Here is a 27,718-nt window from a genome sequence, read left to right as displayed (position 1 = left end):
GACCTATACGCTTTTGCGCTGTACATGTCCCTTCTTGTTTCCACAGCATTATCACGTCAGAAACAGTGGTCCGAGAGATGTTTAGGAGTGTGGAAATCTCGCGTACAGTTGTATGACACAAGTGACACCCTATCACCTGACTACGTTCGAAGTCCGTGAGTTCTGCGGAGTGCCCCATTCTGCTCTCTCACGATCTTAAATCACTGCTGTGGTCGCTGATATGGAGTACCTAGCATTAGGTGTCTGCACAATGCACCTAATATGAAACACGAATGTTTTTGTGGGTGTCTGGATGCTTCTGATCACACAGTGTATATACATACCACACAGTCAACTAAAAAGTAAGTAATGGAGGAAACCCTGTTTTACTACTTGTCATTTCCTTTCGTGTTCCATTCGGAAACCGAGAGAGTAAAAAGGAGGGTGTCTATATGCCTCCAAACAAGCATTAATTTCTGTTATCCTTAGGCCTAATGTAAGTTTGCAGTAGAATGGTTATGCAGTCAACTTCAAAAGTTGTTTCCCTAAATTTACTCGGTAGTGTTACTACAAAAGAATGTCGCCTTCCTCTAGGGATTCCTATTGTAGCTACCAAGGATCTTCATGTTGCTGGCGTGTTGTTCGAACCTACTGGAAATAAATCTACCAGCCTACCCTGAATCGCTTTGATGTCTTCCTTTAATATGAGCGGGGGAGAATCGCAGTCACTCGAGAATTACTCAAGATTGGGTGGTGCTAGTGACCAACACATGGCTTGCTTTGTAGGTGAACTGCACTTCTCTAAAACTCTCCTAATTAACCCAAGTCGACCATTCGCCTTCCTTATCACAATCCTTACATGTACGCCAATTTCACATCGTTTTGTAACGTTGCACCTTGGTATTTAACCGACAGCACCGTGTCAAGCAATACACTACTGATGTTGTCTTCGACCATTGCGAGCTAGTTTTTACTGCTGATCCACGTTAACTCACATTACTCTACAATTAGAGCCAACTGCTACTCAGTACAGCGGCTAGAAATTTTATCTGAGTGATATGGGATCTTCCTACGGTGTTCGACACCTTTCTGTACACCACAGCATCATCAGCAAACAACCGCATATTCCTATCCCAGGTTGCACCCCATTAAGTCACCTGCGCTTTAATTATAGTCACTCGGCCGAAGTTCCATGATAAATTAAAGCTATGGAAGAGTCCAGTGCTGTGGAGCCCTCCCTGTTAAAGCGAGATCTGAAGCCTTCCGACCTGGTAACTTATTTGCTTTCACCTATTTCAATTGTTTATCTGCGCCAGGGATGCTTGTTAGCATACCCTCCATTCAGGAGGTTGTGTGATGGTCAAACGACGTCATGTCTGTACGAGTCTCTTTCGAGAACGATTTTTTAAATACGAAATTTAAAACTTTGGCTTTTCTTTTGCTGACTTCTTCTGCGATACAAACTGGTCAACCAGTGACTCGATAGAAGCCTTAGACCGGATTATCTGTTTTTCGTAGGACCTGAATTTTCTTGTATTCCCGGCAAGAACTTTTGCTAATGTAAATTGGTGGTAGTTCCTGTATGCTTCGCGCATCGATCGGTTTACAGAAACACCAGTTTCTATTAACTATTGACTGACTTCAGTTGGGCATTCTCTTCTGTACCAAGGGGGCAACAGCCTTTGTCTCCTCAGCACTTTCGAATTCCATTGCTAAACCACGGTGGGCTCTTTCATCCTTAAACCACGTACTTGGGACGTACTTCCTGAAAGAGCAATTTGCCACTCTGTTAAATTTTACCCATAGTTCTTCTGTGTCCATAATACTGGAACTATATAATGTCAATTCAATGTCTAAGTGTGTTGTTAACAGTTGCCTGCCTGCTCTTTCTAGCAGAGATATTCTCCCAGCTTCTCGAGTGATTTATTAACTTGAGTAACTATAGCCCTGTGATGAAATTATCGCCACTAATCCCTCTCTCTGCACAGACGCCGTTATTAAAGTCAGGCATATGTCTCCCTCTGCAATATTTACTAATGAGATTTAATTCTAATACAAAATTCGTGATATCTTGACATATCAATCGATCAACTGATTGTTTCTTTAGTCAAGTTAGACCATGAACTTATTATTTTCCATAATTAGATTCAGTGCCCCCTCATTAATTACTCAGTCTACCCATCCGATCTGCAGCATTCTTCTGCTGGGTAGGAGTTTCAAAACTTCTGTTCTCTTCTTATGTGAACTGCCTCCTTTATCCGTTTCACTTCCATACAAGGGCACCTTCCATGCAAGTACCTTCGGAAAAGATTCCCCATACTCAAACTTTTACTAGACGTTATTAAATTACTCTTTTCAGATTTGCGTTTCGTGCTGTAGAGTTTGTGTATTTTATGTCCTCTCTATCACTACTAGCATCAGTGATTGTATTTGTATTTCTACTTAGGACACCCCAATGGCGAGGTTGTCAATGCCCTTACATATGTTAAAGGAAACAGGTGTGGATAAAATTGCGAAAATTGTTGTACACTGTGCAAACGAAACCTAAGAAACTGCATTCATGCACTCAATCTCACCTCATTCTCACTGACCCACACATACATTCTTTTTGACACGCCTTAAGACAACGGAGAAAGGGTGTTAACGTGCTATAGAAGTGAGTAAATTCCAAGTAAAATGACAGAGGAGCTAAAACATAGCCAGTCAAATTTGGCTAGCTAATCCCATACAAAAATCTCAAAGTTTTAAACATGGCTTTTTGGTTCAGTAACTGTTTAAAAATTAAAGTTGAAACAAATGAGCCTTTGGGCACAGTTTTTATTCGTATTAACGAGGTTTCAACACTTCTAAGTGTGCCTTCATCAGAATTTAAATATTTTCAGTGGCCTATAACATAATTACAAATTTATGGGATAATAAAATTTTTATATGAAAGTGTAAATACTGACTAACAACACAAGACAGAGGCAGTACTTACATGTCACATATAAAATAAATAACAGGCCAGAAGAGCTTAAGTCACAATTAAAAAAAGAAAGAATGCATGATGTTGAGCCACTATAGGGTGCTCATATCTGTAAACCCACAGATACGAATAATAAATTCATTATCAAGGATTGCAAAATTTTCACACTATGAATTCAATACCATGAAATTCATTGTATCTGTTTTGAGTTTCTTCATTCATTTGTATCTCATTTTCATCTGTTTGTTACTGTTTAATTGAAAATCCCAATCAGTAATTAATCTAGAATATCTACCTGTTAAATGAATCATAAACACATTATTAAGCTCAATACAAAATTTTTCTCCATATCTAGTATATATATATATTCATATCGAGTAACATTAGATAAAACATTTATACCTATCTCACTTACTTTTGTAATCTCCTTAGATACACTCACATTACTGAGCTTCTACATTAGAGTCGCTATTTATATAGACTAATTGTTGTCAAATTTTTTTTTTTAAATCTGTGATGACCATATGGAAATGTTTCTATTTTCTTTTTCAGAACATATCTTTTGTCTTCATAGGATGCAATGCTTTTTTGTTTATTTCTAATATGTATATATCATGTTTTCTACTTTGAATCATATTAATTCTTCTGCACTGTTCTCTGTTGTTAAACAAACAATGTTGATAATCTTCTAAGCGTATTCTGTTTTTAACAATATATTTCTTAACTCCTTAAAATTTTTCTCTATTTTATCACCAACTTCATAAGCATCCATTTTTGTTCTCATACTACAAAATTCTTCCATTATTTTTCCATAGCCTTCATCTTTCATTTTCTTGCTTTAAGGTTTGGGTTAGCTATTAATTTATCACTTTTTTCTCCATTGGACACTAATTAAGTATCAACTCTACCTCTAAAATTTTCTATTGTCTTGGCAGAGACCGAATTATTCAAAATTTAATAGAAATCATTTTTAAAATCATTTTTGGCTATAGTTCTCATTTCTGTACTTCAATCTCTTTACTTTTTCAACCAATCTGATTGTTTAAATATTAAAACTACCTATTCAGGTCAACTTCATTCCTAATGGTAAGTACTGGTTAAGGTTTCTATAATGAACTACATTTAATTTTTGGTTTCTGAGGTAGTTAAGAATTTTCTTTCCTTATCACCATGCACCATTTCATTCTCAGGACCTAATGGTAAATCTTTATCTAATCATGTAATTATTTGGGATACTATAATTCTACTTCAGACATATTTCCTATTTTAGCAGTATTTGAAATTTCACTTATTTTTGCAAAATCAAAATTATTTGGTTCATCCCATTCATATTCACCATATGGTAAATACTGTCTCATTGCTTACCCATATAAATTATTTGCATCCGTATATCTTAGACAATTTGATATCTTTTCATTATCAAAACCCTTCATAAATTTATTGTTTCCTTTAAAATATCTTTTACAACACTGTGATACTCTTCTTCTTATTCCCTTTTCAACTATTAAAATCGTATCGCAATCATGTAATTAATCAAGTGGTTGTTTAGTAAATTTCAACATTGCATCCCAAGATAATCCTGGTGCAGTAAAATAGCTAGATGGATGAAAATCTCATGCTATTGTACAAGATTTTCTAAAATTTTCGAATACAGCAGACAATAACAATACATAAGTTTTAGGATATAGATATTTATATTCACCTAGACTTTTAACACTAATTTTTTCTGAAGTATTTTTACATATTTTTAATCTTCATCACTTATTTCACAGTCAGTTGGTTTAGAGTAAATTTTTTCTTTCGCTGGTAATGGTGTCTCTTCAAATTTTTTCCAAGAATCCATGTAGTCATATGGATATAAAGTTTTGTGATCACTAAATTAAATAACTCTTCTGAGAAACATTTTCTAACGTTTTTCAGTTGATGTCTTTTCAAATTTGATGAAAGTTTATTTAGTGAAGAAGCCATAAATTTAAATCCGTTACTAAATCTCATTTCTAACTTTCTTTTCTCTTAACATAACTAACACACCTACCTTCATTGTTTGGTATTAAATCTATATATTTCCTATCATATTCGCTATGATAGGAAATACATAGATTTAATACCAAACAATGAAGGTAGGTGTATTAGTTACACACAGATGTGAATCATATTCTGATAGGTTATGCAAATAAATTGGTACAAAATTTGATGCATTAGCTGCAAATAACATTTATTACATAATGGATTCATACATTCGCCAGTTAAATCATCAGGAAGATGATCCTTTTCATGTTTTAGTGAATAATGAAAGTTACAAAATGTACATTTTTGAATCTTGTATATCTTGATTGTTCTTCAGAAGTTAATGATTTCGTTTCTTCAACTTCAGAATAAATTCTTCTAATTCTTTAAACCTCTTTTCTATACATTCAATAAAATTTTTCCAACTATTTGGTCCTGTAAAAACAACAGGATAGTTATAGCGTCCATTTACATATTTGATATAATAACAAAATCCACTTCCCTTGTACTTCTGACAAGCAAAAATTTTCGGAATTTTATCCACATTCATTTCCTTCAACACATGTAAGGGCACTGCCCTCGCCATTGGGATGCCCTCAAAAGACAAATTCACATACACTCACAGATGGTAGTTGAGATAGAGAGGACGTAAAATACAGACAGACTTTAGCACGAGACGCATACCTAAAAAGAGTAATTTAGCAACGTCTAGTAAAAGTTTGAGTATGGGGAATCTTTTCCAAAGGTACTCGCCTGAAAGGTGCCCTTGTATGGAAGTGAAATGGATAAAGGAGGCAGTTCACACAAGAAAAGAACAGAAGTTTTGAAACTCCTACCCAGCAGAAGAATGCTGCAGATCGGATGGGTAGACCGAGTAATTAATAAGGAAGCACTGAGTCTAATTATGGAAAATAATAAGTTCATGGTCTAACTTGACTAAAGAAGCAATCAGTTGATCGATTGATATGTCAAGATATCACGATTTTTCTATTAGAATTAAATCTCATTAGTAAATATTGCAGAGGGAGACATATGCCTGACTTTAATAACGGCGTCTGTGCAGAGAGAGGGATTAGTGGCGATAATTTCATCACAGGGCTATAGTTACTCAAGTTAATAAATCACTCGAGAAGCTGGGAGAATATCTCTGCTAGAAAGAGCAGGTAGGCAACTGTTAACAACACACTTAGACATTGAATTGACATTATATAGTTCCAGTATTATGGACACAGAAGAACTATGGGTAAAATTTAACAGAGTGGCAAATTGCTCTTTCAGGAAGTACGTCCCAAGTACGTGGTTTAAGGATGAAAGAGCCCACCGTGGTTTAGCAATGGAATTCGAAAGTGCTGAGGAGACAAAGGCTGTTGCCCCCTTGGTACAGAAGAGAATGCCCAACTGAAGTCAGTCAATAGTTAATAGAAACTGGTGTGTCTGTAAACCGATCGATGCGCGAAGCATACAGGAACTACCACCAATTTACATTAGCAAATGTTCTTGCCGGGAATACAAGAAAGTTCAGGTCCTACGAAAAACAGATAATCCGGTCTAAGGCTTCTATCGAGTCACTGGTTGACCAGTTTGTATCGCAGAAGAAGTCAGCAAAAGAAAAGCCAAAGTTTTAAATTTCGTATTTAAAAAATCGTTCTCGAAAGAGACTCGTACAGACATGACCTCGTGTGACCATCACACAAACTCCTGAATGGAGGGTATGCTAACAAGCATCCCTGGCGCAGATAAACAATTGAAGCAGGTGAAAGCAAATAAGTTACCAGGTCGGAAGGCATCAGATTTCGCTTTAGCGGTTGTTTGCTGATGATGCTGTGGTGTACAGAAAGGTGTTGAACACCGTAGGAAGATCCCATATCACTCAGATAAAATTTCTAGCAGTTGGCTCTAAATGGAGAGTAATGTGAATTAACGTGGAGCAGCAGCAAAAACTAGCTCGTAATGGTTGAAGACATCAGTAGTGTATTGCTTGACACGGTGATATCTGTTAAATACCAAGGTGTAACGTTACAAAACGATGTGAAATGGGCGTACATGTAAGGATTGTGATAAGGAAGGCGAATGGTCGACTTGGGTTAATTAGGAGAGTTTTAGAGAAGTGCAGCTCACTTACAAAGGAGGCCATGTGTTGGACACTAGCACCACCCAATCTTGAGTAATTCTCGAGTGTCTGCGATTCTCCCCGCTCATATTAAAGGAAGACATCAAAGCAATTCAGGGTAGGCTGGTAGATTTATTTTCAGTAGGTTCGAACAACACGCCAGCAACATGAAGATCCTTGGTAGCTACAATATGAAACCCTAGAGGAAGGCGACATTCTTTTGTAGTAACACTACTGAGTAAATTTAGTGAAACAACTTTTGAAGTTGACTGCATAACCATCCTACTGCAAACTTACATTTCGCTTAAGGATAACAGAAATTAGTGCTTGTTTGGAGGCATATAGACACCCTCTTTTTTCCTCTCTCTGTTTCCGAATGAAACACGAAAAGAAATGACAAGTAGTAAAACAGAGTTTCCTCCACCACCCACTGTATTGTTGCCTGTGAGGTATGTATGAACACTATGTGATAAAAAGAATCCGTACCGGATACCCCCAAAAACAAAAATGGTTCAAATGGCTCTAAGCACTAGTGGACTGAGGTCACCAGTCCACTAGACTTAGAACTACTTAAAACTACCTAACCTAAGGACATCACACACATTCATGCCCGACTCAGGATTCGATCCAGCGACCGTAATAGCAGGGTGGTTCCGGACTCAAGCGCCTAGAACCGCTCGGCCACCGCGGACGGCCACCCAAAAGCATTCATTTTTCATATTAGGTGCATTGGACTGACATCTAATGCCAGGTACTCCATATCAGCACAGAACTCACAGACTCAGGTGATTTTGTGTCACTTGTGTCATACTATTTCACGCGAGATTTCCACACTCCTAAACATCCCTAGGTCCACTGTTTCCGATATGATAGCGGGTTAGAAACATGAAAAATGGTTCAAATGGCTCTGAGCGCTATGGGACTTAACATCTGAGGTCATCAGTCCCTTAGAACTTAGAACTACTTAAACCAAACTAACCTAACGACATCACATACATCCACGCCCTAGGCGGGATTCGAACCTGCGACAGCAACGGCCACGCTGTTCCAGACTGAAGTGCCTAGAACCGCTCTTCCACAGCGGCCGGTTGGAAACATGAAGGGACACGTACAGCGCAAAGGCGTGCAGGTCGACTTCGTCTGTTGACTGACGGAGATCGCCGAAAGTTCAAGAGGCAGATATCTGTCCATATCATCATATAGGAATTACAAACTGCATCAGGATCCACTGCACGTACTATGACAGTTAGGAGGAAGTTGAGAAAACATGGAAATCATGGTTGTGCGGCTGCTCATAAGTCACACAACACGGCAGTAAATGCCAAACGACGCCCCGCTTGATGTAAGGATGGTAAACATTGAACGCCTGAACAGTGGAAAAACGTTGTGTGGAGTGACGAATCACGGTACACAATGTGGAGATCCGATGGCAGGGTTTAGGTATGAGGGATGCCCGGTGAACGTCATCTGCCAACGTGTGTAGTGCCAACAGTAAAATTCGGAGGCGGTGGTGTTATGGTGTGGTCGGGTTTTTCATGGAGGGGGCTAGCACCCTTTGTTGTCTTGCGTGGCACTATCACAGCACAGGTTCTACATTGAAGTTTTAAGCACTTTCTTGCTTACCACTGTTGAAGAGCAATTCGGGGATGGCGACTGCATCCTTTAACACGTTCATAACGCGCGGCCTGTGGCGGAGTTGTTACAGGACAATAATTTCCCTGTAATGGACTGGCCTGCAGAGAGGGCTGACCTGAATCCTATAGTACACCTTTGGGATGTATTAGAACGCCGACTTCGAGCAAGGCCTCACCTACCGCCCGGCCGACCTGTCCTCAGTGCAGCACTCCCTGAAGAATGGGCTGCCATTCCCCGAGAAACCTTCGAGCACCTGATTGAGCATATGCCTGCGAGCGTGAAAGCTGTCATCAAGGCTAAGGGTGATCCACCACCATATTGAATTCCAGCATTACCGATGCAGGGCGCCACGAACTTTTAAGTCATTTTCAGCCAAGTGCCTGGATACTTTTGATCACCTACTGTAGATGTTGATATAGATGTAGAGATTCAAATGGGTGTAGGTAACAGCAGTTATTCGTCGATGAAGAGGCTTACACAGAATTGAGTAGCGCGCAGAGCAGCATTAAGCCAGTCGTCCGACTGGAAACCACTATACCAACAACTAGAAATGGCAACTTACGTTCAGAGAATAGCGTGTGGCGAACCTCTTGGAGCATGTTTTGCAAACATATTCTTTCTCGTGGGCTAGAGTATTTTTCCTAAGAAACTGTCGCTGCTGGTCATTGGGCAATATCGGCTGTTGCATCTGAAGTTGTGCGCTTCTTGCGTAGGTAGGATTTGCATTGTGGTCGTTTTTTAGTTCTGGGCACCAGCTGTCCGGCTTCTCGTCTCCTGTGAAAGTCATGGCGACTGGCACATTGACGGCAGGCTGGGAGCTGCTCACTGGAGGTAACAGTTCGGTGAAGATGCGCGGGGGGCTACTGGCCTGGACGGCTTGCCGCTCCATCAGCCAGATGCCTTCAGGCTGTTTGCCTGGCGCCACCCTATCGCAGCATACCAGCGAGCTGAGACAGGCGTGCGACTGCTGCTGTTGCTGTTGGAGTTCGTTGTTGCCTGCGTCTGTTCGAGACAGCTTGCTCTGCCCTTCACGGGTGGACTCCTCCAGTTGGAAGCCCCCTTCTTGCAGATTAACCTGCACAACAAAACGTCATCATGTTACACAATTACATCTAGGAAAAGTCATTTTGTACAAACACAATTGATTTTCCCCGAAATACAACACATAGTAAACATTCTATTCAGTATGCATAAAAAGTGACTAATTTCTCTCTTGTAATACTTAGGATAATTGGGAATTATTGTAGGGACGTGAAGTGGACTGATAGTGTAGCAATATTCATAGGTAAAGGAGAAATCCGATTTCTTTTAACTGGTTGACAAGCTATCCGATCTTCGTTGCCCATTCAGAATCAGTGGCGCAAAGAGCAAGCTTATGCTGAGAAAAAACTGAATACTTGGTGTGTTCTCAGACCGTATTTTCTCCATTGCTGGAAGGATAAAACATGTTTGTATGGCTCGAAGTGACTGTTGACTTTGAATTATAATGTTCTGTCATGACGAACGTTCATAGTCCCTAGTCAGTGGACAAATTTCAACATTGCAAAAGAATATAACTTATTTGAATTATCTAATTCTGTTCCTCCATCCACATACACTAGCTTCATCCATCCTGCTCGCCAAACGTTTCGGTTGTAGTGCTGTTTGATACTGAATATTTGCTTTTATCTAATGGTGGATTTATGTGTTGTAGTAGCGGACAGCCTTAAACGAGTGCACTTGTTTTGCAAGGAACTGGTTGAGACACTATGGAAGTCGCCCACAGGTAGCTGTAATGAGAGTGTGAAAACCCAGGAGGGGCTTTTGCTCGGTATTTATGTATTGCTTCATCTTAATTTTGATACTAATTGGATATAGCATTATCTAGTCAATAGTTGGCAGCATATGTGGTAAGGTCATTTTTATGGATTTCATGATTGATATTTAAGGAAATTTAAAAAAATTATTAAAAATCTGTTATTTGCATTTTTCTGCTAGGTCATATTGAATGTTTTACGTGTAATTACTCAGCAGTATTTAATGTGATAAATTACTCCTGAAATATGCTGATTTCACACTTAATGAAAACGCACTTAAACAAATATTATTTTTGAAAATTATTGTTATTGCCATTTTAGCACTGTGTCTTCTTTTGGTACGCCAGTTTTGAAAGCAATAGACATCATTTCCACTACTACCAAGGATTTCGTAGGCGCCCAAGTCATCTTGCATGGTTACTTAGCGTGACTATTCATTATAAGTCACTGCTGAGGTTGTCAAAGTACTACAAATACATGGCTCAAGGAAAACTGTCATTTTGTTACTATGTTGCATGCCACCATTTAGTTTAATGGTGGCTACTCATTAGCATCTTTCATTTTGCTGCTATCTTGTATTCGAAAGCCAAATTTAACATTGACTACTCATTAGTATTTAAGCTGATTGGTCATTGCTAAGGTTGTGTTCTTATTGTAATTTTAGGTCATTGCTATATTTCACAGTCAAACTCTATTCATTCATTATTTGCATTCTTTTGGATTTTATTAAGGTCTTGCGGCAAAGGACTTAATATGTAAGTACAAGACAATTATCAATAAACCTTGATATTCCTGTTAATACAAGATTATTTCTGGCACATACTGGTTTCCAGACAAATCCTCCCCATATCAAAAGAATATGGTGTGTATTCCATTACAAAGATGTTGACATTTAGAAAATATTAATTGATAGTAGCAATAGGAAACACAGGAGTGGAATAATGCAAATTGTGAACTACCTGTATCAGGAAGGAAACAAAACCATGTTGGTTCCTGTATAATACGCAGACCTTACAAAGACGTTTTGCATAGCCATTTTATAGTAGTGTGCTACAACTAATACATCAAACTTTTGTTCTTCTGTCTTCTGATTTCGAACACATGGCACACCTTACTTGTTTAGTTAAGTCAATTGACGGTTTAGATATTTTATGTGTAGTATACCTTTCGACAAATTGCATAAATTTGATCTTCAGTCATCTGCTGAACGTTGCAAAGGATGTATGTGCCCACCGCATGCTCCCAACCACTGATGCCACAAGCCACACCTAAATTACATCTATTGCACGACATGCTACCCCTTTCTTACCAATCATGTCACCATCATCGCATGGCAAGATATGTCCCACCCCTTTTCATTGTCTCCACACCTCCTCTTTGCCCTACCTTCACCCCCTCCATCCTGCTCCTTTCCATCTCCACATAACCTCAACACGGAATTGAAACGAATAACGGCCGGCCGCGGTGGCCGTGCGGTTCTAGCGCTGCAGTCCGCAACCACGGGGCTGCTACGGTCGCAGGTTCGAATCCTGCCTCGGGCATGGATGTGTGTGATGTCCAAAGCTGTTTCACAGAGGAAGACCGCACCGCAGTTCCTTCTCTAAAGACTGGGTGTTGTGTGATATCCTTAGGTTAGTTAGGTTTAAGTAGTTCTAAGTTATAGGGGACTGATGACCTAAGATGTTAAGTCCCATAGTGCTCAGAGCCATTTGAACCATTTGAAACGAATAACCCAATAACAGCATACTGTTTCAGTGGGCATTAAACTGAAATGACAATGTAGGCTGCAGCAGCCATGTTGGCTGTAATCAAAACATTCTGGATGATCCGTATTTCCTCTGCACCATTTGCAATAGAATTGTTCCCAAAACATACATAAATGGTGTTTCTAGCAGTATTTCAACACCTAAAATAAGTCAATAAAAGACACACACAGACACACACACATGCATGCATGCACTCACACACAACGTGTAAACAATGTTTATCCCATGAATGTACAGGTTAAGCAGATCAGGGGACACGTAAAGTTCAGTTTCTGGAAATTACATGGGGTAAGGCAGAAGGAAGCCCCAAATTAAAGTCCTCATATTGTTCATTGTCACAGTGTTCTTTCCGACTCTAAAATGTCTGCAGAATACTTCAACAATACAAAAATGTAACACTTACCTCAAGTGACATAACATTGTTTCATTCAAATAAATAATTGCAAAGGTTGTAAGGTTCTTGTCTACTGTCACATATTAATTCAGTACTTAAAAGTCTGCAAAAATGCATCACTAACGTGGTAATAGACTGTTTACATTGAGTGTCACATTTTTTACACACACACACACACACACACACAGAGAGAGAGAGAGAGAGAGAGAGAGAGAGAGAGAGAGAGCCAAAATGCTATTTCGATGCCTAATAATATGTGGCTAAAAATAACATGCTAATCAGGCAAGGAAATTTCAAGTTTAAACCTAAGTTAAATGGTATAGTGAAACTGACCAGATGAAGCTTATAACTGGAGAATACAATTTTGCTTAATACAGGCAAGTGAGAAAACAAATTGGCAGTCTGAATTATTGGCAGCTACTGTAAGAACGTAATGAATTCCTTTATTTACTCCTACACTTTGTGTAAGACACAGTGCACCCTCAAATCAAATGTTTCCACGCCTAAGTGGTACTATCATGCTTTATAAAGTGCTACGATACTATCTCCATTCTTAAAATTTGTATACGGTATTGTGATTTCAATCTGAAGAAATGTTGTTTTTAGTTCTTAGAACAAACTGTCATCAATGAGCGTTTTCCCAGTAATGCTTCTTCTTAGCAAGTACCATTTTAAAAGGAACGAAGATAACGCATCTTGTTCTACATGTCAAAAAATAATCGATGTCATTAACAGCCTAATATTGCTCTTTTATTTGCATTTGGAATAAAGGTACCGTTTTTTTACATTTGGAGCAAAGGTATTAGAAGTTACATACAAGATAAACTTTTGAGGGAAGTTGCAATATATATTGATCGTAACTATGATGTGAAAGGTCTCCAAAATATTTGCAGTCAATTTCCTACGCAGACCCGGTCCCAGGGATAGTGTCGCCCTATATGAAAATTTCAACCTCTAAATCAACTCCCCACATAACGCTCTCCTTGTATAATCATATGTAACGAAACTATTTCACATTGCCATTAATCTTTGACGTATTATTTTGACATATAGCACTTATTGATACGTCTTTATGACGTAAATGCGCCTTGAAGACCAGAAGAAGGTGTAGGGTACCAGTCAGTGAAGCAGAAGTGAAACTTAACAGCGTAAAGTATTACGAGTTGTAACACAAAAATTAGTTATGTCAAAAAAAATAAGGTTTCGTCACTTCCGGAGAGTATAACTGTAAAATCAGTTCCCTTTTTCTCGTCCACTGAGCTCAGAGGAACATGTGCTGGGTGGGGGACTGATGACCCTAGAAGTTAAGTCCCATAGTGCTCAGAGCCATTTGAACGTGCGCTGCAGAGGGAAGAGCACCATGACCACTGCCACGAGGATACCAGGCTGGGAGTAGTTCTCACAGTACTTCCAACGTTCACTATTTGGATTTCATACTGGCTGCCTATTGTGATGTAAACAATGCGGAGGGGAGACAGGTTTCGAGAAACCGCGAATTTACTTACACGTTTTTCTACGCTTATGGTACATATTTGTAGCACACCACAAATACAGGGTGGCGCACGAAATGTGTTACCACTTTGTTTTTGAATACAAACTTTACTATCAATACAATCTGAAAGGCACATATACTACAATGAAGAGCCGTCCATGGAGATTTGTTCTAACTCAGCAGATGCTCAATATGTCCACCATTTCGTTTCCTAACTTCTTTCAAACGAACACTGAAGTTAGTGATTACCCTACGGCAAATGTCTTCCGTAATTTCACTGCAAGCTTGAAGAATAAGTCTTCTGAGCTCCATTAAATCACGTGGACGTTTCGGGAAATTTTTTTCCTTTAGATACCCCCTAAGAAAAAAGTCACATGGATTGAGGTCTGGACTATTGGGGGGCCAACTTTGTCCGTCATTGAAGGGACCTGGAAACCAGAGTGAAATGATCCGCATGTCGATATGCTCGTGTAAAAACTCCAACACAGTGTTTGCAGTATGTGGCCTTACTCCATCTTGCATGAAACACTGGGTGTTGAAGGGCAAGGCAGTAGCAAGAAGCTGTGGAATGAAGCTACTGCGAAGTATGCTCAAATATGGCTTGCTGTTCACAGTTTCTTGAAAGGAAAATTGCTGCCCACGCTGTAATCCTCGGAGCATAATGTAGTCGTTCATGAAGCACTTGTGGATTTTCAGTGGCCCAAAAGCGTACATTTTGTTTGTTAACCACACCGTCTAAATGAAAATGTGCCTCGTCTGAAAACCAAACGTTGTTGAAAGTTTCTTCCCTATCCTCCGCCCACCGAGCAAACAGTAGTCTCTGCTGCTTGTGTTCTTCAGTGAGCTTCTGTGGACAGGTCATCTTGTATATATGGAAGTCACTTTAAAGAATGCGTTGAACGGAGCGTCTGGATATTCCCAGTTGCACTTCTGCCTTTCTACACGATTTCCCGGGACTTCTCTGTTCAGCAAGTCGTACCGCTTCAATATTCTCCGGCGAACAAACAGGCTTAGGCCGAGGTCGCTTCGCTTCCAATACTGTTCCTTCCTGTACAAATTTATCGTACAACGTGTCGATGGTCTTCTTGCAAGGGACCCATCGTGTGTTAAAACGTTGTCGAAATCGCCTCTGAGTCACAACAAGGATTTTCGTTTCATGAAAAAGTAACAATTGCCGATCGTAGCTGTCTCTTCCATTGTCAGCCATTGCTGCTTACAAGTCTCCTAGCGGCAGTATCGTGAATTACACGTCATTTCGTAACTCATTTGTTTTTCCAAGCTGCGCTGGTACTGCTGTAGAGATCCAAGTGGGATATATAATGTGCGCCGTTAATTGTGAAAGAAACAATTGGTAACACATATCGTGCACCACCCTGTGTGAAGAAACAAACGCACACCAACTCACAGTGCACTGAACAACTATTCACTGCAGTGCTGAACAATTCTACAACGTATACACTGGCAGAAATTGCAAAACGCATGAAACTTCCGAAACTAAGTCAACGAGTTCCTAGCACAAATATGGGTCCCAGTGAACAAGGAAAAGTAAACGGAGTATAGTATGTGAAACATGATCTCCAAGAATGTGTTCGAACAGGTGAGTGACAATTGGCAACCTATGCCGCATAAAAGAATGAAAAATCACCACATAGGTAAATAAATCAAAACTAAAATTGAAAGGTGAAGTTGTATAAGTTGACTGGACATTTATTCTCGGGTAGTTTCAGAATGAGTGGAAGTTTCATTTTACGAGAGCGAAGCAGCCCCATGTGACGTCTGTGAAATGGTCAACAGCAGTGACAGTAGTATCTCTGACCTTGGGTAGCTTTGGCTCTGCTGGACATTGGAGAGCAGTCAAGTGTTGGACATGGAGTAAGATGGCGGGACTTTTAGCGTAGCGTATACTGCAGGAGGATTTTACTTTATAAAATTGTCAGGAATTATTAATCTGATGGAAGGACTTGGAGACGCAGCTGCATTTGTCGAACAGACAGAATGGATTTGCATTTTTGAAATGTTTTGAAGGTAGTAACTTTTACTTGCACATACTGATAATGTCACAACACAACAGTTCACCTCCCACCACAGTTTAGGTAATTTCAGTTTAATTCATTTCAAGTTTAATTAAGTGTAAAAATTTGACTACTTGATTTTCCTGTTGGGCAACGGCTACGTTATGTTTTCAGTTACTGCAATTTTTTTAGAAATTTATATTGAGCGATGGACCATATTACGGTTTAGCACTTTTGGTAACGGTTGCCAATCTCATTATGTTATAACAGCGACTACCAGACGCGTTCAGCGCAGCGATGAGCAGCAACAGAACTTGACGCAACACAGAGAAAGCAAATCATTTAACTCATTTAATAACGAACAGTTGCCGTTTAGCATCAATACTACAACTGACACGAACGTAATCTAATTACGCAAGTATAGGTAGAGGTGCCTATATTTGAAATAGAACAAAATTCTGAAAAAGAGCGATAGTTGTCAAAAAGAAGAAGAATCGCTAAGCGATAAGTCGTCAGTTTGTAACATGCAAACCGGACCGCAAACAGTGAACAACACAGAAAGGGATGTTCAGTTGAATTGCACAGATTCGGGTTTTGCATCTTTTTTTTAATAGATCAGAATCTGTCACAATGTCGAACTGTTTCAAGAGAACAGATAAAACAGTCACAAGAACAAACTAATGAGCAGTTTAAACAGACACAAGAAAAGATACAGAGTTTATTAAGCAACTCAGAGAAGAAATAAGGAAAGATTTTCAACCAATATTTGACGGTGTTACTAACCGATTAGGACCTTTAAAATCCGACATTGTGCAAATTAAAAATACACAAAAAGCCGACCGCGCAGAAGTAATGGTGAAAATTAGCGACGTCCGCCCCAACGAAATAGTTATTTAGGTAAAAGAACAGACCGTATTTTTACAAGGGAATGTCAAAAAATGAACGAAAAATCCGAAACCTTATACTTACGATCAGAAATACAGAAAGAACAAATAAGTAAAGATCCCGAAGAAACATATGAACTGTGAGCAAAAATAACAAATTCGTCTGCCAACAATTATCCAAATTTCAATGACACAGTGCTTGTGCACTTCGCGAACATAATCTAATGCCAATGTTTGAAACATTTCAAGGAAAATCAGATAAAAATCAATAAACAGGAAAGGAATGATATTGCAATCGTACAGTCACAACTCACTTGTGTTGAAGAAAAACTGATCAATAATAACCGTAAACAAGAGTTCATACTTAGTAACACAGTCCATACTGTGAAAACCTAGGCGACAAAAGTAACCTACAGCGCTTGCGAGATTACCAATGTGAACCGTTATAGATGTCAAGATATGACAGCGAAAAGAGCGCTTGGCGCAACCGCGAAAACACTGCGCCGAGGCGCAAAAACTCATTTGACAATAATCTCATTCTCACTGTAGGAAAATGCAAAGTTTTCCTAAAATTCACTAACGAAATTTATCCTATGGTATGGATTGATCAGTTTATCTATGCGTTACCACCAAATTGGTACCTTGAACACAAGCTAGAATTCACGTTCAAATACCTATAAAATGAACGAGAATTCATTCAATCAGAAGAGGACTTTTAGGAGGCAATTTTAACTGAATACTTGTCTACATCAAAGCAGGACAGAGTGAAACACCATATAATCATGTCGATCAACTTTGAACAGTTGGAATTCTTAAGTTCAGTACAAAATTTTGAGGACATGACGTTGCGGAACCAATACCTATACCATCCGCTCAGCCTACCTGAGTTAATAAGAATTTGCTTTACGAAATTACCTACCCACTTACGTCAAATAATCTTGGAAAACCTGTAAAATCTAGTGAGGACGATTTAATGGAATTTTTTAGCCTTTTGCAATAGTTGGAATTAGACAATGACCATGCCCTAACAGGAAAATCAGCTGAGAACAAGTTTTATAATTACGATTGCTCGTAAAAGAACAATGGTAGATCATAAAATAAATTTCATGGTAATAACTATCACGACACCATCATGGACACTATCTGTACGACACACAATTATGGCATCAAAACAACTACAAAGACAGGCGCACTTTCAGAAGCTACGAATTCTAATTCCACTAATAAACATCGTTTAGGAAACAGTCATAAATATAATAACAACGATAGTAATAATCATAGACAATCAAGTCATCAGGAATGTAAGCAGACTGGCCAAAACAACACCTGGCATAACCTTGGAAATTCAGGCAACAAAAAATATGAGAATAACAGTCAGCAAAACAGGTCTATAAGACACAACTCTGGTAATAGTCGAAATTAGATCACCGACAACTAACGAAAGTCAGTGAGAGAATAAAAAGAGAAACTAGTGATTTCAGGCCCCGGCAGCTGAAGGGAAAAGACAGTGAACAGATGACTCTGTTGCTGTAATTACTAACTTCATGCAGTTCGAAGATGTTAGGGACATTCTGCTCAAGGAAAACGAAGATGGACCAATAGAAATTCTACATCCTACAATCAACATTTGCATTGCTAATTTTACGGCATTTTGTGCACAGGCAGAGCAATAGCAGTTATCAGCGCTTCAGCATGCAATAAATGTACAAAAACAACATTTTACCTGATTCTACCTCTTAGAAAAATTAAAACATAATGGACCATTTTGGGAAAAACAGGTGATGAGACTGTTAGGAAATTTGAATATTGTTTAAGATCACAAGAAGAAGAGACCAACCATCCATGTTCCTGCATAATAATCCTTTTCAATGATCAGCTGTTTATGTTGACAGAAATACAGCATATCATTGGACAAACGACGACAGTTACGATAAGGTAATCAATGTAAGTATACTACTCAAGCAAAAGGTTCAAATAGTTCAGAGGACTCTAAGCACTATGGGACTTACCAGCTGAGGTCATGAGAACCCTAAATTTAGAACTACTTAAACCTAACTAACCTAAGGGCATCACACACATCCATGCCCAAGGCATGATTCGAAACTACGACCGTAGCAGCCGCGTGGTTCCTGGAACTGCTTGGCAACCGCGGCTCGCAAGCAAAAGGAAGCAAAGAATTTTCATGAACATGACAACAAAGAACTTAGCGAAATTTTAGAAAAACATGCTGTAGTGTTTACACTTAGACCCAGCACCATCAAGAGATTGCTATACCACCTTCAGTCAGAGATCACAGCAAATTCTGTGTATGATCTTATGTAATACCAGTTCATAACCAGTCGACGTTAGAAAATGGTGATATTGAGCCAGCTGTCAGCTCCTACAACAGTCCATTGCACATCGTTGAAAAAAGAGGTGGTTTAATTAGGTTGGTCTTGGATTAATGTCAGGTCAATACTACCGTTCTTCCGCAAACAGACAGACCCAGGCACTTGAAGAATTTTTATAAAACTTCTATCGCAAATAAGTATTATCATCTGTAGATTTACACTCCTGTTTTTGGCAAATAGAGTTACAGCCTGACTGCTGGAAGTATACAGCCTTTTCATGCCATGGGACGTATTACCAGTTCTGTAAATTGCGTTCTGGTTTAAACGTATCATCAGCAGTATTTATTTGTGGGCTAAATACTACTTTTCCAGACCATCTGAAGTGACACAGCACCTACATCGATGATATTTTGAGAGCAGAATCAACTTTATCAAGACATAACAAAATCTTAGAAAATTTGTTGAACATTTTTGAAGGTTTAAGTTCGACAGTGAAACAGAAAAATTGCATTTTAGTAAGGTGAGTGTAAAATGATTAGGCCATATAATTTCCTGAAAGGTATTGCTCCTGACTCCAAAAAACTGGAAATGTTTGGTTACTTACATTAAAGAGATACAAGATCCAGCCAATATTTATTTCATTACATTCTCTAATCCCAAACCTATCAGAATGGGTAATGAAAGAGATTAACAAAATGTGCAAAATCTATTGCTACTGTTGACATAGAAACTGGGATAAATATATCCCTTCATTTCGAGTTATCTTAAAAGTGTTTCTTCACGACTCAACTTCTATACTACCAGCCTTAGTGTTAAAATACCAACAACCGCCAGACAAAATGAAAGAATTCGTACAGTTTCCTCACAGCAGAAAATTATGGCACAAAGTTATCATACAACTAGCCTTAACAAATGTCCAGAATTCAGCTGAAAAATGCAGAAAATCTAATAATATGAAGACACAAGCCAGGAAATTCCATATAGGACAGTAAGTTTTGGTCATATCTCATCCAGTATCAAGTGAAGGTAATTCTCTTGGTGAGAAATTATTCTCCCTACAACAGAAAGCCACAAAAGAATGCCATCGTAGTTGAAATACTATATACTCAGAACTCCCAAGGAATGCACCTAATAACACACGAAGGTATTTGTTGAGTAAATACTATCTTGGGAGTACCTAATGCTGTAGATAGTGATACAAACGGAATTTCATGTAACTCATTAGGAATGAATGCAGTTTTGTTTTCTACTAAGCTAGTGCATGACTATCAAGTATATTGGTGATCATCATCATCATCATCATCACTTAAGAGTGATTGTGCCTTTCAGCATTCAGTCTGGAGCATAGCCCCCCTTATAAAATTCCTCCATGATCCCCTATTCAGTGCTAACATTGGTGCCTCTTCTGATGTTAAACCTATTACTTCGAAATCATTCTTAACCGAATCCAGGTACCTTCTCCTTGGTCTGCCCCGACTCTTCCTACCCTCTACTGCTGAACCCATGAGTCTCTTGGGTAACCTTGCTTCTCCCATGCGTGTAACATGACCCCACCATCTAAGCCTGTTCGCCCTGACTGCTACATCTATAGAGTTCATTCCCAGTTTTTCTTTGATTTCCTCATTGTGGACACCCTCCTGCCATTGTTCCCATGTACTAGTACCTGCAATCATCCTAGCTACTTTCATATCCGTAACCTCAACCTTGTTGATAAGGTAACCTGAATCCACCCAGCTTTCGCTCCCATACAACAAAGTTGGTCGAAAGATTGAATGGTGCACGGATAACTTAGTCTTGGTACTGACTTCCTTCTTGCAGAAGAGAGTAGATCGTAGCTGAGCGCTCACTACATTAGCTTTGCTACAACTCGCTTCCAGTTCTTTCACTATGTTGCCATCCTGTGAGAATATGCATCCTAAGTACTTGAAACCATCCACCTGTTCTAAGTTTGTTCCTCCTATTTGGCACTCAATCCGTTTATATTTCTTTCCCACTGACATTACTTTCGTTTTGGAGATGCTAATCTTCGTACCATAGTCCTTACATTTCTGATCTAGCTCTGAAATATTACTCTGCAAACTTTCAATCGAATCTGCCGTCACAACTAAGTCATCCGCATATTGGTGATGTTGTATACAATTCCATGATGTATGTAGGGTAACAGTGGTAAACATTATTCAAGTTTTCTGGTTTTAAGTGAAGAATGGGAACAGTACTATTAATAATTTTCTTATTAAGTAGATAACGATGTAGTTATTCTGTTATGCCAATTTGTACAGACTAAGCACTGTATTTGAAAACTAATGAAGTTTTATGGGACATGAGGTAATTTGCACATTGAAGCCATTGGTGCTACATTTTGTGTGATGATGTATGATGAAGTTTATGTTAATTACTGTGATGTATATTTTGATGTTTAAATGGCTCTGAGCACTAAGGGACTTAACATCTGTGGTCATCAGTCCCCTAGAACTTAGAACTACTTAAACCTAACTAACCTAAGGACGTCACACACATCCATGCCTGAGGCAGGATTCGAACCTGCGACCGTAGCGGTCACGCGGTTCCAGACTGACGTGCCTAGAACTGCACGGCTATACCGGCCGGCTATATTTTGATGTATTTGAGGTAATGATGACTAGGGATTGGTTAGGCACTCTAATTTTGTTGACACGTGTTTTTAGGAGAATATTACACTGATTAGGTTGCAAGTTAAGAAGTGTGTAAGTGTTGACATTGAATGATATGAAATAATTTACACATTCTACATGAAAATTTTTGCTTGAGTACCTGAAAGAGTTGACGTAAGGATTAGCAAAATTTTACATGGATTTTGCTGCTTTTCCTATCAATACCACATCTCTTGTGAATGATGTTTTGTGTGCATGACCCCAGTATTTCTTGAAAATTTCCCTTAGATGCTTATGTACACTTAAAAATAGTCTTACCACTTTGTACCAATCTTTAACTTTTTCTGTTCACCAGACCTTTTGAAAGTTTCTGATGAGAAACTTTACTGGAAAATGATTGCATACTGAAAGATTATTGGGGGAGACTTACTCAGAAACTGTGAGAAATCAGAGAGGAAATCTGTCACGAAGGAAAAAGGGCAAAATAATTACTAATTTATAATTATTATAGTACTTACCAAAATATTTCTCATCTAAGGTTTTAACTTACTACATGACACGTATTAATATAAGGATTATGTGACTTGAGAGGCAGATTGTTTCATGTTGCTGTGCAGTAGATCTTGAACTGGTTAAACAAATTTTTGCTAGGATGTGGTACACAGTTGCATGTGCAATGACAACTTAATCTTCTATGATTTTGTGGTTTCGAGGATTCTTTGTGTGCAATTGTGTTAGTGATGAAATTTCTTTTGGATCTTATGTTGTATATCAAGATTGGCCCTTCTTCTGCTTGTAGTTAGATTCTTTGCTCTTTTCTACATTGTGTGAATGGGTGTGATATGCTACTCTAATATCAGCTAGATCTCCAGTAATAGATATAAGGTAGAAACTCATGAGTTGGCAATAATTTACCAGAGGTATATGTTAAGATGATAGTTAACCAGGATTGAGAATGAGAGTTAAAGAATTGATTTGAAATGATGATGTGAGGTATGAGGTTTGCTAAAAGAATATGATAAGTGGTGAATAAGGGATTTTGGAAATAAGTTCTTTGAGATTGAAGAGGTTGAAGGACAGAAATAATTTGAGGAATATCTCAAGTACAGGTGATTAAATGGATATGTGATGCATGCATGGGAATGTTTGACTATTTTTAATGAACATGGCTTGTTGATATATGACTAAGACAGCTCCATTTTCCCTTCCCTAAAAACTTGATCATGAATTCAAGTCAAATATCTGGAACTTTAAAGTGTCGATAATTTTGATATGAAAGACTATAATTTTCTAATGATACATTATTTTTTTAATTTTCATAATTTCTAATATGTTTTCGATTTCTTCTGAATACAAATGAATTTGTTGTTATTACACTACCGTGTTTCTCGTTTTTTAGATGTCGTACGTGTGTCTTATGTGACTTCTTTGCTTGTCCAATATCTCTTACCTTCTACTTTATCATGAATAGTTTATTCCAAATGTTTGAATTTTACCTATATATTGCGTAAGTGTATATGTGATGTTTTATGTAATTTCTTATATATGTTTATGTGATTTTTTGTGGATACAATTCTGTGTCATGTAGAAATATTGTACATCATTTTTATACTTTGTAATATCTTTGCAAGTGAAAAGGATAAAACAATTAGTGCATCACTTAGTTTTTTCTCCAATACTTGACATTAGCAGGCAAGAGACCATTTGTCAGCCAAAACCCTCAGCTGTTATTGCAACAGACAATTTCAATGAGCGTAGGAATTTATACTGGTCCACTTGTTAATTTGTTATGGAACATATTATTTTAGATACTGATTGACTTCTTGTTGCTTGGTCAGACTTCTGTTATTGCTTAGTGTTTCACTGCAAGAGGAGTTTCTGTTGGTCCCTTGCCCAGACACCAAACACCTCAAGATAAGTTTTTGATGGTCATTTGGATGAACACCAATGTTTCTCCCAGCAGCTGAGTTTTACTTTCGCATATTTTAGCTGGTGCGATTTCTTCATGCTGTGCTGTAGCTGCCGATTGTCCTGTAATTTTTCAGGTGAGATTCCTTTTGTATATTGTCGGTTCTTTCGTTTCTCATTTCACGTTCCCACTACGCAGATTCGAAGCATTTTATTTGTAATTTATTTTGTTAGTGGGCCAGTGTACAGTGTGTGTTGGTGTGTAATTTCTGTGTTTCAACTTTATGGGCACTGCACATTTTCATTTTGGTAGTGGTTTTTATGTAACAGTTTTGATTTAACTTCCTGCACAGTGAAAGCCAATTAGTTTTGTCATCACAAAAATATGTGCACTGAAGCACGTTGTTTACAATAGTAATTTCAGTTCAACCTTTTCATAAGAGACGACAATACATTCAGTTTTAAGTGAAAAGCTGGCAAAAAATGTAATACTCATGCTCATGCTATAGACTCAGAACGAAAAACTTTCAAAATTAGTGATAAACATATTTCTACACACTTACCTTCTATTAAGATTTTTTGCTTAGGCATCAGTGAACTTTTGCATGACTTCCTTGAAATCCAAACATTCAGCTAACTCATGTTCAGTCGACACCACTGCCAGGTCACAAAGTACCTCCTATCACATTGTTAACCACTGTCACGTTTTAATCAGATTAAGTTTCGAAAAACTGTTTTTATCACTTGCCACTGTCAGTAGATGCATTCGCAAAAGTTGTAATGCTGCTCTGTACATTACGCACAAATCGGTACTCTTTGTATGAGTTTCAAAGTCTGGCTTGGTGCGCTACATGGCTTTACCAATGTTAAGATCAGTTTAACTTCATCTTTAAAACTGACAGTACTGATGGCGTTAGAATGTCTATGACTGCAACTATAACACAATTTGGAACTTTTATGACATATAACGTCAGGTGACCTGTCTTTAAATCAAAAAGTCCACTCTGACTTCTAAACTGTTCACATCTGTTACTGAGAGCGCATATAATAACATCCAGTGCTTCTAACTAAAATTCTTCTTTGTACCGCATTCTGAATCAATTTTCTTATCATCTCCCTGACAGCGGAACCGTTTTTTCTTCCGTCTCTTTCGTATCTGCGTTGTACCACCTATGGATGAGTTTCCTACATGGATTTGGGTTGTCAGTTTCTTTACCTAAAGAAAAAAGTTGGATTGTCAGTTTCTTTAAGTAAAGTGAATAATCTTGGTATATTGGCTCATCTCGGTAATTTTTGAAATACTCTCTTTTCGAGTATCGGTAGATTAATATTAATGTTGAGTGATATATCTCATATCAGGTCGCCACTGAACCACACAACTCAAAATTCTGGGTAAGGTCTGCCAAACTGCGAGCCATAGGTGCAAGTATTCTGTCTGTATTTTTATCTTTGCCTATTTCAACCCATGCATAACGTTATTCTTAACAGCGGCGACTGGTTCAGTCCTACTTTCCCGTACTGCTGTGCTTAGTGGCTTTAACATCACGGCAGGTTTACAAACATCCAAGACTGCCTGTCATAAATTTTTCTCATCGAACAAAAAAAAAAAAAATGAACCTGCGTATTCTCACATTTTTTCAAAGGCATTCAATTGATTATGGCATGGGAAAACTTAAAAGACGTTACAGAAAAAGCAGAAAAAATTAATTTATAGGAGTGTGGCAAAAGGAAGAGGAGTGAAGATGGTATAAATGGCACATCAAGTTGCTAGGAAGTGGGAGAAAAAAATATACTGTACCATTTATCTATCCACATATAAACGCCGCTTAATGAGAATGTTTCGATTCAAAAGCCTATGGCATGCGGTGCACATTGCATATTTCACTCAATCTTTATTTATTCATTACAAAGTGCTTTTCTCAGCGATATTACTGTACGTGTATAAAGCATTGTTATGCCATCATATGCTGTCATTCATTTTTCTTTATTTATTATAACTTGTTTCGCTTCTTTTTCAAGCTGAAAACTGGTGTGTAGGCGTGTGGTAGGGATTAAGGTGTGAACACGCCATTCGCAACCTTTGGTATGAAAATATATTGCTAAGGGAGCTTCATTTATCATCTGTTTTACAGTATCGTAGATAATTTCCAGTAAACAATGAATTTTGCGGATCATTAGTATTACCAATTTGTTCTCAGACGTTTTTATTCATGCTAAACCTTCATCTTTTTGAACCAAATTAAAATTTAAAATTTGCCACCCCACAAAACCTGGCGCCTTGGCCGGTGGCACGGTTCGCCCAGCACCTTTCCAGAGCCATCCCTGTTCCTATAATCACCTACTAAATAACGCCAAACTGTAGGTAAACTAACTGAACAAATACAATTTTGTGAATGAATGAAGGAGATTTTTGATATTTTTATTGTGATGTAGCATACAAACTGCATATTTTCGTAATATACAGATAGAACTACTGCAGTGTCTACATTGATCACAACATGAGCAAAGCTGGTGATGCAAAAACACAATTGCAATATTGCTAACTATGGTAGTGACCCACGCAAGGGTATTAACTTCGTGTTGGAATTTAAACCCTTGGTCAGGGGAATGTAAATGACACTTCGATGGAGTAGCATACTGAGAGTTAGTAGTGGTGGTGGTGGTGGTTGTTGGGATGTTTAAGGGGGGCTAAACAGCGAAGGTCATCAGTCCCCCAGACAGTTAGTTATACAAATTCATATAGGTAAGACATTAGGGTTGTTATGCTTTCAGAGTCATCCGAATATTATAGCGACTTCATGCTAGGATATCAATTTCACATTGCAGAACAAAACGTTTGTCGCGTTCTGCTTGTAGTGGTAACATGTGTTGTCACATAATGGTGAGTAGGTTGCACTTGGAGGATATGTCATACTGAACAGTAGTAATACACATTCATATAGGTAATAAACAAAGTTTGCCGTTGTTTCAAGGTTACCCAGGCTTTATCGCAATTCCAAGCTAGAGTACTGATTTTATCTTTCATACAAAATGTTTGTCACCTTATGTTGATAATGCTAAGCAAGCAATGAGGTCGCATCTTCATGTTACAGTAAAACTGAGGCTTACTGCCATTACCCCTGGGTACTAATGGGTGGTGCAATGAAGATCAACTAACAAGATGACAGCCATTACCTTCAGGTATTATGGGGGCAGACAAAGATGATCAGTTGACAAGGTGACTGTCATCATCCCACACATACATTTATCTCGACTCAGTAAAGTACAACATGCTAGGAGATAACACCACTGTGCACACACAATATTTATGAAATTTTAATAATTTCATTGTCTGTACATGTAGTTCCCATCTACAGATTTGCGTCCAATACGAGTAATTTCTTCGTGATACGTCGTCTTCTTTTCTGCTACAAGGTGTGCAGGGTGCTGGATTCAAAGCAAGACAGACAAAGACCTTTAGTATAAACAAATTCTGAGCTCGACTTCGAGCATTCACTGGTAGTAGAACAGAGCTCCTTTTGAATAAATTATTACTACTATTATTCAAATGTTCAGCATTACGTATTTTTACATCACTAGTTGCTCCAAACGCGTCTTCATTTTCCAGTTCCTCGCCCAACTATGAAACACTGTAATGTTTGGTTGTATAATCCAGATCAATACCTGAGTGATCATTGCCGCTGAACTCAATCGTTACTCCAGCAGCTACTCACCGTATGCTATTGTCGAGTTCAGGATCACGTCCGTTCGCTTCATTACGAGAAGATAACACCATTTCAAACTGAGATGGCAGAAATTACTTCGTTACAA

At 38.4% G+C, this 27,718-nt stretch overlaps 1 protein-coding gene across 1 annotated transcript; it reads right to left on the bottom strand.

Annotated features, from left to right (window-relative positions):
* Nucleotides 1-5,272: 5,272 nt before the first annotated feature.
* LOC124622639 lies at nt 5,273-9,660 on the bottom strand. Its single transcript, XM_047148417.1, has 2 exons — nt 9,259-9,660; nt 5,273-5,386 (listed from the first exon to the last, which is right to left on the bottom strand). The coding sequence occupies exons 1-2, from the start codon at nt 9,583-9,585 to the stop codon at nt 5,351-5,353; spliced, it is 363 nt and encodes a 120-aa protein (XP_047004373.1). The 5' UTR covers nt 9,586-9,660; the 3' UTR covers nt 5,273-5,350.
* Between the last annotated feature and the right edge of the window lie 18,058 nt (nt 9,661-27,718).

Source organism: Schistocerca americana, chromosome 7, assembly GCF_021461395.2.
Source record: "Schistocerca americana isolate TAMUIC-IGC-003095 chromosome 7, iqSchAmer2.1, whole genome shotgun sequence".
NCBI classification, from domain to species: domain Eukaryota; kingdom Metazoa; phylum Arthropoda; class Insecta; order Orthoptera; family Acrididae; genus Schistocerca; species Schistocerca americana.
The sequence above is the reverse complement of the archived record's forward strand: the minus strand, read 5'-3'. Positions and strand labels throughout refer to the sequence as shown.